This window comes from Pararge aegeria, chromosome 24, assembly GCF_905163445.1.
Source record: "Pararge aegeria chromosome 24, ilParAegt1.1, whole genome shotgun sequence".
In the NCBI taxonomy this organism is placed as follows: Eukaryota; Metazoa; Arthropoda; class Insecta; order Lepidoptera; family Nymphalidae; genus Pararge; species Pararge aegeria.
In genome coordinates, this window is record NC_053203.1 from 999478 (window position 1) to 1018655 (window position 19178).

Sequence of the window (19178 nt, forward strand, 5' to 3'; positions counted from 1 at the left end):
CTGCCCATTGCCACATCAGCTGCGCGATTCTTTGAGCTTTGTCGGTAACTCTAGTTCTTCTAAGGATCTCCTCATTTCTGATTTGATCACGTAGAGACTCCTAACATAGCTCTTTCCATCGCTCGCTGAGTGACTCTGAGTCATCTTATGAGGCCCATAGTTACGGAATATGCCATAGGGATGATATTACCTAAAGCATCACTGAGGAGCTGGAGTCATATCAAGGCATCTTAAAAGATGAAGTATTATATTCAAGTACGGTACATCTGTTTTTCTATTATATTCTTGCGCTTATTCTATGCGAAGTGGGGTCGATACAACATGGCGTCTCCGTCCATTCACTTCTATTACGAGTCATATCACTTTGCATTCCTTTGACACACATTTCGTCTTTCACATATTACTGGGCACGAGTTCCGTCTCAGAATGAGAAGGGTTTAGGCCGTAGTTCACCACACTTGGACTTGCGGATTGGTATACTTCACAAGCCTTGAGAACATTGTGCAAGTTCCCTCGTGATATTTGCCTTCACCGTTAAATCAAGTGATATTTAATTGCCATAAATTACATGCTTATATGTGTATTTAAGTTACGAAATATGTTCCGGGGATCGAACTCGGTCCTATCGAAAGGGAAACTGAAGTGTTGCCCGCTAGGCTATCGCCGCTTATAATGATACCAAAGTTTTCTACAACATCACCAGAGGTCGATGATGTACTGCAAAATCCATCAAGGGTCAAAAATAGTGGATGTCGTGACTTTGTTTTTAGATTTACATAAGTGAAACGATAAGAAAATGACCAAAAATGGTTTTTAATTAGAATGCTACTAACCGGAATGTTTTAATTTAATTTAATACAGGTCGAGGTAAGGATAGGATTCGAAATTAATAATTACCACATTTTTTAAAGAGAAAAACAATATTATTGTTTTATTGGCTCTTTACATTCTTGGCTCATTTATCGATTATCACAGATTAAAAAGCTTATTTATCTAGGGAAAATGTGAATGTCAGGACTGTCAGTAGTCATGTCATGGACAATCACTTGTCAGTAGCACTGACTTTAATAATTATATTATAGTAATAGAGGTCTGTGGTCAGTAGTGACATCAAATTGCCAGGTGTGATGGCGAATTTTATACTTTGACAGTTAAAAGACATTATAGTTGTCATTCACACATATAAAAAATGGGTTTAACTGCTGATGTTTTTCATTATTCATTAAAAAAAAATGGTATTCTCTACAATAAATAATTAAATGGTGTTTAATTTTTTTTCGATTTATCTTTTTGGCTATTTAAATCCTGCACTAAAAATAATAGAACCGTCCTCCATTCTGTACAGTAGTTTCATGTTGTTTTTTTTACGTTCCAGAGTTAGCGAACTCGGTGCTCCCGAAAAGGAGGCCGAAGTTCTATCTTTTGATTTTAGTATTAAAAGTAACTTCGCTAACTTTACTTCGCAACGACTTACATATTAACTCCCATTGGTCGAGCAGTTCATTCATAAATGCTATTTGTTCTTCTTGCAGTCTTCTGTTGGGTTTGCTGGATTGCGGAGATTGCTCTGTCTGTCTGCAAATAAATTACGGATATACGTGAGTTATACTCTTGTAAGTATATAAAAGCGGTGGACGGTTCAATCAGCGATGATACAGCCTAGTTGGTAAGACCTCGGCCTCGCTTTTGATGAGACCGATACGGATTCCCGGCGCCTTTAACTTTGAGGAGTTATGTGCGGTATTAGCATAGATTTCTCCATAAAGTTCTCAAAGGCGTGTGAAGTCTACTAATCCAGAAATGGCCGGCGCGATGCACGACGTCATAAGCCCTTCTCACTCTGAGAGAAGACCCGTACCCTGAGGGCCGGTAATGGGTTGTGTAAAAGAGAATATGCGAGTTAGAGGAGTGGAAGGAGGGAATATGTTGTATCGACCCCACTTAGCGTGGGATAAGCGCAAGGATAAGGGAATAGTCAGATAGCTGTACCGTACCTGAATTCTTCATCTTTAAAGATTCCCTGATCTGACTCGGGTAGCTCCTCAGTGTTGTAGAGTGCAGACTCAGTAGATTCTGTGGCGTCACTCAGCGGGTTCCTTCTCTTCTCTTCAGCTCTGCTATTAGAGAAGAGGCAGAAGAAGACCTGAGCGTTTGAATCTATCTCTTTGATTTGATGAAGATCGAGAAAGTTCTGTGAAAGAAGTATTTTCGTCAAATCAAATCTGTTTCTGAAATTCGTGTCTGTATGCTACAGAAAATGCATATATTAAAATAACTTGTCCCACACATGTTTCACCTTTCCATTTTTATCAAACTATTTTCAACATAAAATAATACATAGATAGAGATTAATGTTTATTAATAACGCATGCTTCTTTCCAATACACCAGAAGCCTTTCTGAAGTTGTCAAGAACTCACCTCAAAATTAAACACAGAACTGCTCTCTGTCCACATCTCCTCCAGAACTTGCTGTGTCGTTTCCTGCCCTTTCTCTCCATTACTATCTTTCGTCATATAGTTCTGATTGAAAGTCGACCAAAAATCGTCCTCACCCCTGGATACGCACATTTTTGAGACGTTATCATTGAAAATGTTCCTCCCAAACTTATCTAACGCGTATACGAAAATAGGGGTGTATGTTTTCAAAATGGCCGCACGTTTGTGGTACAGATCATTGTGAATTTGCTTCAGTGTGGTGTAATCCGAAGAACCGGGTTCAGTGTTCATGTCCGGAGGTACGATTATGCGAAGTCCATCTTTTAGTAAGGATGTGTTTAGTTCTACCTCGAGAGTTGTTCCTAAGTCGGTGTGCGATTGGCGAAGAAGGTCCTGCAAAGAAATTTTAAATTGTTTTTCCATCATAACAAGCTCTCAGATACCACGGACGAAAGATTATGGGCAAACTCTACTGGTTTTCCCATAAGTACCGCAAGGGGCAGGAGGGTTGGTAAAAGCAACTCGGAGCACGTTTTTCGTTATATTTATTCGCGACGGAAAGCTAGTTGTAGCTCATAGTATTCATGCTTGTGTTTACTTTTGTTAGTATAATTAAAAATGTATACAAATTTCTATGTTGCAAAGAGATAACATTTGCACATAGTTACAACACTGGGCAGACGTACTGGTGATCGCAGTTGCTAGTAGTAGCACAGAAGATGCCGCTGCCCGTTTTCCGTTAAATTCCCTTAGTTGCCTAGTACGACACCCGCGGGGAGAAGGGTGGTGATAGCTGGTTTCCGATCTACCGTTACCAAACGGCAAAAGTACTACGGACGCAATTATATAGGGCATCATATTCGTTGAAGTACACATTAGGTATTTCCAAACTCCACTTCCACGACTGATACAAGTTCATTTGTCTTTCTAGAAGGGGGGTCAAGCAACGCTTTTTCAGTACAGGTTGTTCTTCCTGCACCGAAGTTAGACGTCCATCGGCTCCTCGTCATCAATAGCTAATAACTGTCCACTAAAGGCCACTCCTGACGGGAGGGTTTGCCAATAATCACCCTTTTAGCTAGACGCTTTGGTGATCCCATGGATCACCAGTAGATGGGATCACCAGTAGTAGAACAGAGGAAGCTGCTGCCGGTTCACCGGATTCCTTGAAACGCCTCGTACGGCAACCGCGGAAAGAAAACGGGTTATAAATGTGTTTAATTCAAAATTCATTTATTTCAAGTAGGCCTAATATAAACACTTTTGAAACGTCAAGTCTGTCTGTATGTAGTGACTCTACCACCGGTTCGGAAGGCAGATTCTACCGAGAAGAAGCCGGCAAGAAACTCAGCAGTTGCTCTTTTCCAACATTAACAATTTACATTTTACATTTCAAAATTCATTTTTCTATCTTGTGAGAGATGAAAGCGAAGCCGGATGCTTCCAAGCAACCTTGTCATTAAGAAATTCATCAATTGTATAATAACCTCGCTGTAATAAATGTGTTTTAGCACATTCTTTAAACTTATGCATTGGTATCATATTATAAAAGCGTAGTCCCACAAATGACTTCTGCACCTTTCGCAGACGATATGCAGATGTCACTAATTTATGACCATTTCTTGTAAGTCGACTGTTTATATCCACTTTTTGTTTATAAAGACTAATATGTTGTCTTACAAATACTATATTGTTATAAATATATTGTGAGGCTACCGTAAGGATACTTATTTCTTGACATGATGATGATGATGCTACGCTGTAGAATAGTTTGATGAGGATGTTAGCTTACCTGTAAAGGGAGTGTGTCCCATGGTTTTTGATTGCACTCCAGCTCTTCGACAAGCTCGAATTCTGAATTTCCCACCGTCAAATGGACTTGAGTAGATACGCCATATTGGATCCGAAGCTAAAACAACCATTTATCACTTTATTGCTATATTTTCTTGCAGTCAATATTCCACCCAAAAACGTTAATCTGAAAAAGAGCCAACTTTGGTATCGATATTCGGAAGTTTGAGAGCGATATTCGGCTAAGCCAAGTATTTATATGCATATTAGCTGTTGCCCGCGTAACTTACGATTTATCACAAATCCCACGTGAACTGTTCGTTTTCCTGGGATAAAAATTAGTTTTTGTATCCCATCCTTTCAACCAATTCTTTGCCAAAAATCAAGCTCAGTTAGGGCGTACAGAAAGGACAAATAAAAAACACACTTTCGTATTTATAATATCCTTAATCCTTAATGTATTTATAATATTATTAAGGATTAAGAAAAATTGCCGATTTCTCAAGGTCAATAATTAGCCTTGATAATAAGTTTTGATGATTTTAAAAAATCTACTTTTATGGATTTAAAGTACAACTGTAATCTGTCACCAAGATGCAAAATTTATGCGCCGAGCATAGATAAATCTTATACTAATATATAAATCTGAACAGTTTGTTTGTTTCCTTGAAAGCGATGATCTCAGGAACTACTGCTCCGAGCCCATTACGCTAAGACCAATAGAAGCATAGCACCAATGAAGATGTTTCAAAATCGCGGTTTTTGTCCGAGAGCTTCCGCTGCATGCGCTGCGTAAACGGTTAAAGTTTCGTTAAATTCATGTATTACAAAGATCTAAAAAAACCGCGACAGCATATGTCTATCTTTTAAGGTTGACTTATACGCGGACGAAGTCGCGAGGGACCGCTAGTAATGTATAAGCAACCTCTGTAATTATAATTGATTCGTTGACTCACCCATTTGGACCCTCTCGGCAAGGACTCCGGCAAGAGTTTCTTCCCCAGCAAACAGTTTAGCAGTCGCGCCCTCGCAGACGGAGAGGTTCCGAGGATGACGAGGGCTGTAGGCCTTGCGGTATCGTTGGTGATCTCCTGCACGACTGATAATACCTCGGGATCTGGAACCAAAGGTGAATTGTGAACTGATATAAATTTTAAGGGTGTTGTAAAAAAAATTGAATTCGCCATTTTGTTATGGCGGCCATCTTGGATTTGAATTTTGCCATAGTATTTAGCATTTTACTAGTCAAGCCCTTCCATTTGATAACCATACTAAGGCAGTTGTATGAAAATATGGAATCTTGACGGAATCTCATCCATCATAGCTAGGAACAGACTAATTCTCCTTTTAAACAAAAAAAAATCCATATGATTTTGTGACGATTATAAAAATGACGCCACAGACACGTCAAACTAATAACACCCCGTCGTTTTTGCATCGGGGGTTAGAGCACGTACACTTGTTTCGTTTTAGAGCTTTTTGGTGACAGAGCTCTTTCGGATAAGTACTACCGCCATCCTTATGTCTGCCGTCAAGCAGCGCTGCTGCGTTCCGGTCTAAAGGGATGCTGAGATTGGCGGGAGTTACTATTTTCTTATTTATTTTATTTATTTATTTATTAAAGGAACACCAACAGCTGGTTAACAATACAAAGTAAAGAAAAATTACAATTATTTTGTTTCTAATCTGTGTGACTAGCCACTTAATGGTGTGCACAGCATTTACCACAAAATGACCGATATTAAAACTACAAACTATAATAAAAATACGAAAAGTTAAACAAAACTAATAATACAATAAGAAAAAAAAAAACAAAACTAAAAATAACAATCCAAAAGTGCAGTCCGTTGTCTTGACAAAGCAGAAATAATAGCACGTTTAAAACCTTTGGCCTTTGACAAAATAGATCAATATTGTTATTTGCACGAGTAAGACCATTATAGACACGACGAATTTCTACCCAAATTCGTTCTACCGCTGTTTACATAAAAAGTACTATGCTATTATACTATATATATATGACAAGGTTATTAATTTGCACATTCTTTCTAGAGAAAACTAACTCTTATAGAAACCAATGCGTAATGAAATGTTAGCTCTGGACCCAGACGCCGTGGAGGACCCAAACAAAGCTGGATCTCAGGAATATTAAACTACATCAAAACTGCTCAAATTGACATTTCGACGACCCAGAACAGATTAACATGGCGAAATATGGTTAGGAGAGCCGACCCCATTTAATATGGGATACAAGAGGTGATAGCCCAGTGGGTAAGGATTCGGCTGATAAGAGGTGATAGCCTGGCTGACTTTTCGGGAGTTCTTTGCGTTTTTAATTTAAGAAATTTAAATATCACTCGCTGTACGCGCTGAAGGAAAACATCGTGAGGAAACCTGCATGCCTGAGAGTTCTTCATAATGATCTCAACGGCGTGTCATGTCTACTAATCCGCACTTTGCCAGCGTGGTAGACTACGGCTTAAAACCTTCTCATTGTGAGAGGAAACCAGTGCCCTGTAGTGGGCCGGTAATAGGTCTATGATGTAAAGGCTTCAATGATGATGATGTGGCTTAACACATACGCCTCAGATTGATAGACACAGGGCGGCAATTAATATGACGTATTCCTTGCATTCGCTTTGAAGTGTCACTCTGTGTATAGGCGACGGGTTTAACCAGCTCAATAACCATCAGGTAAGTCATCTGCTTGGTCAGTCAATTAAAACAAAAAAAAAACATATAAAATATAAATACTTCAATATTAGTTCAAGAAACACTCTTATGCATATGTGGCGTTTGTTTCAATCAGCTTTGGATATCTTAAAAGGGTGGCAGTATCAAAGGTTCAAACTGCCACGGTGTATTTACCAACGGGCAGTATATCCTGCACGTCCTGCAAGGCGCGCGCCGTGTCACGCAGCAACGTGCGCAGCGTGCGCGCCCGCGCGGCGCCGCGCCTCCACGCCCCGCCGGCCATGCGCGCCCATGTGCCTCCTGCAACAGAACTTGGGTTATCATCAACATCCTAGTTCCACTGCTGTTGGGAACAGGCCTCGTAGGAGAGACTGTTTTGGAGCATAGACCCAACACTCTTCTCCTATGCGGGTTGATGGACTTTAACGACAATTACGTCATAATAACCGGTGGCCGGAAGATTAAAATTACCTGAACCAGGATTAGAACTTCTTCCCGCGGTTGTCACGACGTGACGTGTACGAGGCGACTAAGGGAATTACGAAGAACGGCGTCCTCAGTGCTACTACTACCATCACCAACCGGTCTGCCCGGCGTGCTGATTATGGGCAAACCCTGGCGTTGAGGGAGGCTTTTAGTCCAGCAACTGCTGGAGTAGGCTGTTATAGGCTTTTGATTGATTTAATTTCCCAGACACGGGGGCTGACACCGCCAATTTCCTACCACCTATCCCCGGACGAGCTCGGTCACAATAAGCTCTACTATTACACAAATCTGACGTTTTTGAATCAAGAAATATTCGACTGATGACTTGACGAAATTTCTGAATGCCACAAGTCAGAAATTATTGTTCAAGGGCGCCCGCCAGTAGGTATAATTTGATAGATTATTTAATGTACTCTAGGTACCTAAACTCGATAGATTTCAATAGAGTACGTTGATGTCATCTCGCAACTATTGTGAGTGAATAATGACACAGTACAATACTGTTTTGAATTGCGCAACATCTAGATACCTAGACCTAACTCACTTAGCATTTTGTTAACTAATCGACCATTTAACTGCTTCGATGTCCTAGTGGAGGGCATGTTCGACTGCAGGTCACAAAGTTCTGGGATCGATCCCACGGTCAAGGAATAGTGCTGGGATTTTCGGTCAAGAAATTGTTAGTCATCATATAAATCGATTCGACGTCCACTGCTGGACATTTATCTTTTGTAGGGAGTTCCAAATACCACGGTCTTGTGCCGCTTGGGCCCAGCGGCCCCCTGCGACGCGCCTGATGTCATCCGTCCATCTAATCGGGGGTCTACCAACTGCATTTACCCGTGCGAAGTCACCATTCCCGCACTAAAGTGGAATGCACTCGAATGAGTGGCGCGCCCATTGCCACTTCAGCTCCGGTTCTTCTACGGATCTCCTCGCACCTTGAGACCTCAACATCCATCGTCTCTCTGACTTATTTGCCCCGCCCATTACCACTTCGGCTTCGCGACTCGTGCTATGTTCGTAACTAGGGTTCTTCTGCGGATCTCCTCATTCCGTATTTCATCACGTAGAGATATTCCTGCCATAGCTCTCTCCATCGCCCTCTGTGTGACTGAGTAATTCTTAGTAACAGCCCCTAAATTGGAAATCGACGGCGTTTCACCCCCGTGTAACGGAGAGCACGTTAAGCTTTTGGCCTATGAGAGTGAGGGATAATAGACGGTGCACCTGTTTTTGCACACTTATGTACTATAATATCTCTCTGAAGTTGTTGGGAAATCTCTTTGGAGATTGGCAACCGTGGATAAAATTCATCACACAAACATTCACTGACCAAAACCCAGACAATGAGAAACATTCATTTATGGGAATCGAACCACCTTGGACTCAGAAAACATCATATAACTACCATAACTTTGACAGGTTAGCCCGCTACTATCGTAGACTGCATCATCACTTGCCACCAGTTAAAATTGCAGTGAAGGGCTAACTTGCAGTGGCATAACAGTGGTACAAAGTGTCACAAAGATCCGGCTAGTTAAAGCACTGATATTCCCCATATTTTTCTACGCTTCGGAGACGTGGACCCTGAGGGAGACTGAGAAGAAAAGAATAGATGCTCTTGAGATGTGGTGCTGGAGGAGAATGTTGGGAGTGACCTGGAACATGTTCCGTACTAATGAATCAATTCTTGACGAACTCAGCATCAAACAGCGCCTTTCTTCTGCAGTTCAACTGCGAATTCTTAGTTTCTTTGGTCACGTGTCCAGGCGTAATGACGTGTCCATTGAGCGACTTGTGGTTCAAGGTAAAGTAGATGGTACCAGAGCACGCGGAAGATCACCGATGAGATGGACGGACCAAGTGAAGGCTACAATCGAGGCTCCTCTACATGAATGCGCATTCATGTAGAGGAGCCTCGATTGTTTGAAGAAAGGCAACCGTTAGAGAAGAGTGGCGAAGTATTGTCAAGCGAGCCACAACACCCAGATGACGACCACGACCAGTCTGCCAAGACTGAAACGACTAAGAAGAAGAACAGTGGTACGGAACTCTTCGTGTTCAAGCCGCGCTTAGCCGGGTGTTCATTATATGCTTCGGAAGCTAGAATTACTTTTGCGCCCTTGATTCACACTCTAATGAAGTACAGTGCGAGTAATCACACAGACAGAGCCCAAGGTATGCAATCAATCCATAGCCTATATCCAGTGGCGTGCACTTCATACATGGACAAAAGCACTGCATACCCAAATTATTTTATATAACCCGTATTGGAGGGGAATTTTTCCATTTTATGCCATGTACCGGTTTTATGCATACCCTGGTCAAAAACCTTGTGCAAGACACTGCCTATATCAGACCACTGATGGACGGTTTATCCATAATCACCACGCTGTTGGTGGTTTGGTGGACGGGTTGGTGATCACAGTAGATGCTATTACGTTATATTCCCTTAGTCGCCTCGTACGAAAACCGCGGGAAGAGGAGGGGTGGTGACAACTGTATTCTGACTCGTATCCACCACCCAGCACATATTTATCGAGGCAATATCAATAATCCCTTTACTTAGACCAATTATTTAATGAATAACACCGATTATTTAAATAAAGCACATGATAACTTAAATACCTAATTGAAGCTCAATTTTTAACTTAGTTTTCACATGTACATTTTTTTTTTATTTCTCTACTAATTAGTAGGTCGGCCACTTGATTGGTCCGTCAATTAACTTCTATACTAATATATAAAGCTGAATGGTTTGTTTGTTTGTTTGTCTACTTGAAAACGATGATCTAAGGAACTACAGGTCCGATTGGAAAAATTATTTCAGTGTTGGATAGCCCATTTATCGAGGAAGGCTATAGGCCATATATCATCAAGCGAATACCAAAAGAAGCATATAACCAATGACGAATGTTTGACACAGATTCTCCTGCTTTTCGCGGAGTAGGTATAGCAAAATATTTCATGGAATTCTTCAAAGTAACGCCTGCTTCTATTATATTTCCCCTTTAAAAGTTCAAAAAAAAAGTTCAAAAAGTCCGCGACAGAATGTCTATCTTTTAAGGTTGTCTTATACGCGGATGAAATCGCCAGAGACCGCTTGTTACTATATAAAAAAAAACTGCAATTCGATACGCGTCGCCTGTCGTCCTATGTGCATGCAACTTAAAGACCAGTAGCAAGTTACAACAAGGTTGGTAAACGATAACCCCAGGACAGGCTTGGAACAGATAATTGTGTATATTTACGGCCTTGTTTACTATCCTTGATGTGGTCAGTGGTTCGCATCGCTTCCGAAACCCTATCTGACCACTCTGGCACACCGATTACGCGGTATGGCTATGTGGGGATCCTAGATTCGTTAGGGCAACGTTCAAGGAAAACCTAATTTAGGCGAAAGAGTCAACAGTTTAAAAATCCTTCATCATTAGAAGATAACAAAGGAGTATGGGCGATTTTGTATGGAGTTTAGAGTTTTTGAACGTTGACCAAATTCACTTATTTCACTTATATTTAGTACTTTTAAGACGCGCTTAAGACGATTTCAAGCCATTTGGCTATAGAAAAAACATTACATAATTACAATATCTCTTATTACCCCATCCCGAGAATCGAACCCGGCACCTCCTAGTTATAAGCGCTCACCACTACGCCAGGATGGTCAACAAAATTATCACTTAGGTATATTATGAATGATAAATTAGCCAGGTTTTGTTTCGAACTGATCTTGTTCATGTTTATCATCGTCAATAGCCTTTCACAGACGTCTCCCAACCGTTAAATCAACTGATACTTAATTGTTTAAAACGCCCATCACTCCGAAAGCTAGTATGCGTACGTGTAATGAACTTTGTCCCACGAAAGGTCGAAATCCCAACCACTAGGCTATCACCGTTCTCAAATGGGGATACAGTACCGCTGGCACTTGTAACTTGTTTTGTAAGACCTGCCTTCGTACAAGACGTGCTCGCTTGCAATCGATACATCGTTTTCGAGTATAGAAATACTTAAAATCAGAGTTAAATAGATCTTATTGCATTAAAGCGCAATTTTGCCTACAATTTTTTAGCTCGGGTTTTTGACTGAACGTTTGTAAAACAAAAAACGGACTTGCGATTTTAAAACGAGTGACATTAGGCCCATTTTACTTTGAATACGTGAAGCAAAAACTTTGAACCCCTTCTTAAGAATATTGCGCGGTCGGAGGAGTAATTTCCCATACTTATAGTTTATATACCTAGAGAAGTAGTGAAGAATGCTTATATTTTTTTTTAACTACGCCTACAACATACGACGAAACGATTGACGGCCGACTGGCGCAGTTTGCAGCAACCCTGTTTTCTGAGTTTGGCGTGGGTTCGATTCCCACGACTGGAAAATGTTTGTGTAATGAGCATGAACGTTGTATTTATGTACATACATATTTCAATTTAGACCCGCGGACGACCACTAGTAGTTTCATACGCGAAAACGAATCCTCGGTTGCTAAAGAGCAAAATCTAGTACTAAGCCTAATGACCCTTCCATATTGCGTACACTATCCGCATAGCGATAGAATGCAATGCTATATTTAGATAGACAGACAAATAAATGTAGCAAGTGTATATAACATTATAAAGATAACAAAGTAGCAAGACATCCTGTGTGTGGGGAAGATAGCCGGCCAGTTTCATTGCGCTTCGACGACCTCTTTGGCGCAGTGGTGAGCATTGTGGTCTTATAAGTAGAGGTCCCGGGTTCCATCCTCGGCTGAAGCAATTTTGGAATTTGCAATTTCTGAATTTTCTCTGGTTTGGTCGGGCTAGTTACCACCCTACCAAGAAAGACGTGTCACCAACAAATTGAACGTCCCGTTACGATCATCAAATCGAATCAAATACACTTTATTGTACACCATACACAAAGAAATAAAAAAGTTCTACATAATGTTATAATTTATCTATATGTTTATGTGGTGTACAATAAAAGTGTATTCATTCATTCATTCAATGTTTTCAAAGGTGTGTGGAGTCCACCAATCCGCACTGGGCCAGCGTGGTGGATAACGGAATTAACATCTTATCATTGTAGAATGAGGAGACCCGTGCCGGTACTGGGTTGATATGATTATGAAACATAAATTAAAAATAGATAAGTAATAATAAATAATCACGATCATCATATAATATTTATATATGTCTTAGTATATTTATATCATTCCATTACCGGGTACCCACTACAGGATGCAGGTCATCTCCCATAATAAGAAAGGGTCCAAGGCCTTACTCCACAAGATGGCCCAGTTCGGATTCGGACTCCACACACTTTTGAGAACATTATGGAGAACTGACCATGTTTTCCTTCACCGGTGAAGCAAGTGATGTTTTAAATGCTTAAAACTCATGTAGCTTAAAAAGTAACAGGTACGTGCTGAGATTCGAACGCGGCCCCCCTAATAGTTATCAAAGTCCTACTCACTGGGCTATCACCGCTACGATACCGCGCAAAAACGGGTTTAATACAACTGCCTTTGTATGTTAGGAAGTTTTGGCCGTGGCTAGTTAGACAAAGACGTGCCGCTAAGCGATTTAGTGTTCCGGTGCGATGTCGCGTAGAATCGGTTAGCCCTTTCTATGATAGGATGATATCATCTTATACTCCATCATCACTTACCTCCAAGTGTATTTATTATATAGTCTAACTTTTAATAATAATAATAATAATAATAATAAACAATTCTAGATAAAGAAAATAAATCAGTTTATTCGATAGACATTGCAATCTGTAATACCCATAATTTAACCACTAACTACACCGATAAAATCACAAAATACACAGATCTAGCCATAGAAATAAAAACTCAGTGGAAAATCAATAGCTCCAAAACTATCCCTATAATTATTTCATCCACACGAGTAATACCTCACACTCTCCACGTAGGACTTAAAACGCTAAATATACATAAGTCTACATATACACTCCTACAAAAAGCCGTTATATTAAACACATGTCGCCTGGTGCGAAAGTTTTTGACATGACTCCCCCGATTTTGCACTTGGCTCCGGCCCGTGCTCTGTTAATTATACCTTCGTAAAGAAGAGATTTAAATTTAATATAAAAAATAATAATAATAATAACTGACTCCGCCTTTTGCTTTAAATTTTTTTTAAGTATATTTGTAATTTCTCCTTTATTACGCAATAAGGATGTTTAAATAAATAAACGTTTAATTCAGATAAAAATCCATAGCTACAACAATAACAATTATCTTATTTACTATATTATAAACTAAAATTGGCCAAACATATAAATTTAAAAAAATTAGGAATCTCCTAACTAAGGTAAATACCGTCTTGACCACCTGGTGTGTGTGTGCACCAACCCAGTGTTCCATAAAGAGATTTTCCCATTTATCCCTATCCCTACTAATATTATAAATGTCAATGTAAGTTTGTTTGTTACGCTTTCACGAAAAAACTACTTAACCGATCCTCATGAAACTTTGTACACATATTCTTGGAAGTGTTAGAAGTAATATAGTATACTTTTTATCCCGATATTAAGCTCGGTTCTTTTGGGAGAGTGGATGAAAGTGTTTGACGATTTTACACCATAACTCTCTTTTGTACTATAGAGGTTATAATATGTGTTTAATTTTGCCGAAACTTTGTGTAGATCAGATGAATGTGGTTGGAGATACAGGACAGAACTCGTCAGCGGACAGCAGCAAACCCCTCATTTAAGGCTTTAGCGATACTGAATACTTTAATTTTTTTTAGATCTACAACTAAATATAATGCCACATCAAAAAACAAAATCAAACGCAGACGTAGTCATGGGCAACAGGTAGTTGGTTAATATTTTCAAAATATTAACTATTAATTAATATCAATTATTTTAATGAAATGAACACAAAGTATAATGAAGCAAAGCTGAGCATCCTATTTCAAGTACAAAAGTTGAGTCCACCCACTTTCCCGCAGGAAATGCAACATTATCGCCTAGGAAAGTCGCCTGAAGTTATACTTCTTTTGGCGCGTTAGGGGAAAAATGGTGAGAGTAAATTTCTACGATGCGCGCGCACAACGTCACAAAAAACCGACACCAGGAAGTTAGCTATAGTCAACTTCAGTTTTTCTAAAAAAAGGTTTGACAGTTGACTTTCAATTATTAAAACAATACCTTTTTTCTATTGTTAGTGTTGTTTTTTCTACCAAAGGTAGAATAAAGCGAAAGATAAAATTTTTTAAAAGATTTTTATCTTGTTACACCAAAGAAGTCTAACGCGTGTACATAAGTAAAAATACGTTTTGTTTTTTTTTAATTCTATAGACGCTTGACCGCAATAACAACCAATGACAATGGGTATAGGGAATGGTTGATGATGATGACTCTAACCAATTCATAATAAACAAGTGTTCGATATTTACAATATTTAGTTGACACCTCAAGTAATGAGATTGTGCCAGCTAAGCATAATTGGATTAAACAGCCAATAACTAATTACAAGTACTTTGTAAGTGCTTAATTAAATTAGCTAATGAGCGTGATAAGAATATCTTATTACAAATTGACAGTTTCCTGAACTTCATTATCAGAAATTCAATTATTCTCATTTATCACCCACTCCTAGCAAATCGATTTCAGAATTAACTTTTTTGGAATAAATTACCACCAACCTACCAATGCATAAGTTTAAAGAATTTGTTAAAACACATTTATTACAGCAAGGTTATACAATTGATGAATTTCTAAATAATAATAATAACAATAATAATAATGAAAGGTTAATGACAAGGTTGCTTGAAAGCGTCCGGCTCTTCATCACTCACAAGATAGAAAATGAATTTTAAAATGTAATATGTAAACAGTTGATGTTGGAAAAGAGCAACTGCTAAGTTTCTTGCTGGCTTCTTCTCGGTAGGATCTGCCTTCCGAACCGGTGGTATAGTCACTACAAACAGACAGACTTGACATTTCAAGTGTTTATATTAGGCCTACTTAAAATAAATAGTCGATGTTTTATTTATTTATTTCTAACTAATCTGTGTTATGTGCATTTTTAGTTTAAGTACCTAATTAAAATATCTCTTTATTTATGGTATAGCAAAACATTGTGATGCCTGAGATTATCAAAGGCATGAGAAGTCTACAAGACTGCACTGTAGACTACCACAGCCTGGTGGACTACCCTGTTTGTTCAGACAGGTTACCTGTGCCACCAAGCGGTCAAGTAATGGTTTGAAATTGACTAGCTTTTATTTAATTTGCTTTCTTGTTTTATTTTATGAATGCACTTTTAATATACAACACAATAAAATACAGAAAGCAAGAATACATAGAGCCAGTTAAATAGATGTAGGTACATAGTGATCCCAGCCATGTAACTGAAGACATAAAAGGTCATAGGTGTATTTTTTAACTTAAAATATAATTTTTAAACACTTGCTGGTAATATGAGCTGAATGGAGCCTGGTTTACCAACTGTCCATCAGTTTTTTTGTTGAGATGTTGAAGTTGAAGTTAAATTGGTCATTCTGTACATGTGATGTGATGTACATGCAGAGGGTACCTGACAACATGCTGTCAGACTTAATATTTTTTATTCCACTGAAAGTTAGGCCTTGCAATCTAACCTGCTAGTATGTGATGATGAAGTCTAACATGGTGATGGGCTAACATGTGAGGGATATGGCATTTATATTAAACCCATTCCCGGAATAGTTTCTACACAATAACATACCAGGACGATACATCACTTAGCAGAAAAACTTTGTTGGTAGTAAAAATTCAACAATTAGTAACATTTCCAAATTGACATGTAGACAAAGAATACAGGGCAGATGGTTAAGGAATGTTTATTCAAATTGGTAACTTCATACAAATGCACAGCTAGCATGGGCATTAAGTTCCAACCTCCGCTTAATTCTAATTACTAAAGATTTAGGCAAGTTATTGAAAAAACTGTTTTACCAACTCTTAGGTGATAACTATTAGTGAAAGGTTTTTTTATGCCTAGGAATCTCCTTAGATTAGGGATTACTTATTTGGGTATTGCTATGTATAAGCATTTCATAATTAGTGAAAACAGACATTACTCTTTTATAATGTTGTTTACTCAACGTAAATTTGCCTATTTTAGTGTTCCGTCACCAGGCTTGCGCCTGCCTTCACATCTTAAACTGAAATGCACTAAATTGAATGAAACATTGTATGCTTCTTAACCTTAGTCAACAGCGTCCCGTCTTTCTACATTTCTTTACTTATATATGTTAACTTATCAATTGGTTACCAATTAAATAATCATAGCTCATTATTAGTTAATGATTTTTAGTACTTGTAAGAATGTGTTAAAAGTTTGTATGTCTGTCGACAATAATCTTTGAATGACTAAACTGATTTCTGAAGAACTTTTGATGATATGTAGGACTTTTATAAGATTAATCTTGATAGCTTTTTACCTATGATGATTAACTTTGTCAGTTGTGCAAGAAGTGTAACTTTAAGTGACTGTCTGAAGTCTACTCTATACGGCGGTTATGAGATTTTTAGATTTATTGAAAGTGAAAACAGTTTCTACTCCAACAAAATTGATACTTAATAAATACTCTCAAATATAAATCATATTTTAAGTACCTATATAAAATTGATTTTCCTTATAGTTAGCCACACAGACCAGTAGAAGTCAATTATGTACTTATAATAACAGAAGTGTGCAATTTCTGCAACATCGGAGGTAGGTAAACAAAAAGCAATTACGAAACAAGGACACGCTCCAATACTCACTAAAATGTAGTTTCATGTACGAAAAGAAATACAGATACATAAAGAGAACTCGCACCACGGCAGTACACGATAAAATTGTACAAATATTCATACTTACTTGACTAGATCTTTAATTGCATCCGTGTAAAGTTAGCAGCAAATGCACTTTAAAAATATTTTAAAATTCTACTTGTTTTAATTTATTTAGACTGGTCACGCGACACAATAGTAGGTTTTCACAAAATTTTAAACCTTCAGCATAGTATTTACTTTCTTTAAAGTCAACACAGACCCGGACAACACAACTACAAAAGTATTTGCATTTGCATTTGTGTTTCTGTCAAAGTTGACATTTGACATTTAAACGTCATGTTGACGTATTATTAAAGTTGCAAACATACAAGGCTAAAGTATCCTACTACAAGATAACCTTAATTTTTTTCTGATTCCATAGAGTTAATAAACATACAAAAGAATGACTCGGACATTCAATCATTCAATATTGTTTTACTTTTGTGATTTAGTTGATACGACTAGTACCTATGAATCATTGTAGTTTGGTTATTTTTCTCTTTATTTATACATCACTATGAAGTTAGGAAAATAAAAAATAACAATTGAAATACAAAGACAGAAATAGAATACAAAAGGCGGCCTTATCGCTTAGTAGCGATGCTTAGTTGACTTTTGTAATAAATCTTTGGAAAGAATAATAATATTGAAAAGCTTTATGAAATACCGTATTCTTGTTATTTTTTAAATCATTATCAAATACCTACCTATATTTACGGGTAAATGCCGTAACTTGCAATGTTAAATATGATTACAAAATGTCAGACAGCGTTTGGTTATTGCGTATTCTAGTAGGTATCCACAGAGTATATTTAAAACTATTCATTTTCTAAATTTAATAATAAAAATTACGAAATTAATTCCACTTAATTATATTAAATATTTTGACCATAAATATATATTATATATATACTATCCAGGTAGAGAACTGCTAAAATCCTTAAGGCCCTACCTACTAATGTCAATGGATATATATAAATAAGAATTTAATTTCTACTTTTTTATGGTAATAATTGACGGATCAAGCATAATATTATGTTCACAGGGCATGCAAGGAACACGTCCTACAAAATGCAACCCTGTGTCCATCAAAATGAGGCGTAAATATTACTTTTTTTGTCATACCTACATTTGTGTAAAGTTAAATTACATCAACCGAAAATCAAATTTAAAAAACACACAAAAAGTCGCACAGCCAGCATCCTTAAATTAATAAACGCAGAGTCATCGCGACAATGCAATTCTTATTATGAATGCGAAAGTGTGTGTATGTTCGTTTGTTTGTCCTTCACTAACTAAGCAACCAATAAACTTGATTTTTAGCACAGAGTTAGTTGAAATGATGGAGAGTAAGTAACATAGGTTACTTTTTATCCCAGGGTCACGTACTGGAAAAACGTAATAAATGCTGAAAAATAACTCAAGCAATAGCTAGTAATATCTATCTATCTTGTTATGAGGCCCGCTTCAGCGAATGCACTTTGACCCTCCAGGATCTTTTGTGCTCTAGCTAGTAATAAATTCACGACCAAATATTTAGGGTTGACCCTTCCGAGAGCTATTTACTGATTCTTATGCCAAGGCATCTTTAATGTAAGGGCGATAAGATACCTTATCTTAAAGGCGAGGGCGTCTCTTTTAGGTCACATCTACATTTACCATCACGTGAGATATTGGTGTAGCAGGCGATTAATTTTTGTGAACTCTTTACCACAATACGAAAAATTAATAAGGTTAAGGCCGTATTCCACTACGCTGACCAAGTACGGGCTGGTAAACTTCAAAATGTGCTGGAATGGCGACCTCACACCGGTAAACGCAGCGTACCAGACCCCGACGAGGTGAACGGATGACTTCAAGCGAGTCACAGGGTGCCACTGGAAATAAGTGGCCCAGGACCGTGGAATTTGAAACTCCCTACAAAATACCCAGCAGTCCTAAGTCCAGC

The 19178-nt window shown here is 38.3% G+C and overlaps 1 protein-coding gene across 1 annotated transcript in view; it reads right to left on the reverse strand.

Annotated features, from left to right (window-relative positions):
* LOC120634547 (dual serine/threonine and tyrosine protein kinase-like) overlaps positions 1-17466 on the reverse strand; it is a 35989-nt gene extending 18523 nt beyond the window's left edge. The window contains exons 1-7 of the mRNA XM_039905236.1: positions 17277-17466; positions 7097-7222; positions 5185-5345; positions 4230-4346; positions 2420-2830; positions 1995-2191; positions 1475-1575 (exon numbers count right to left, since the gene is read on the reverse strand). Of these exons, the coding sequence (XP_039761170.1) occupies positions 1475-1575; positions 1995-2191; positions 2420-2830; positions 4230-4346; positions 5185-5345; positions 7097-7205 (1096 nt within the window). The 5' untranslated portion in view covers positions 7206-7222; positions 17277-17466. The remainder of the gene's footprint in view (positions 1-1474; positions 1576-1994; positions 2192-2419; positions 2831-4229; positions 4347-5184; positions 5346-7096; positions 7223-17276) is intronic.
* Positions 17467-19178: the final 1712 nt, after the last annotated feature.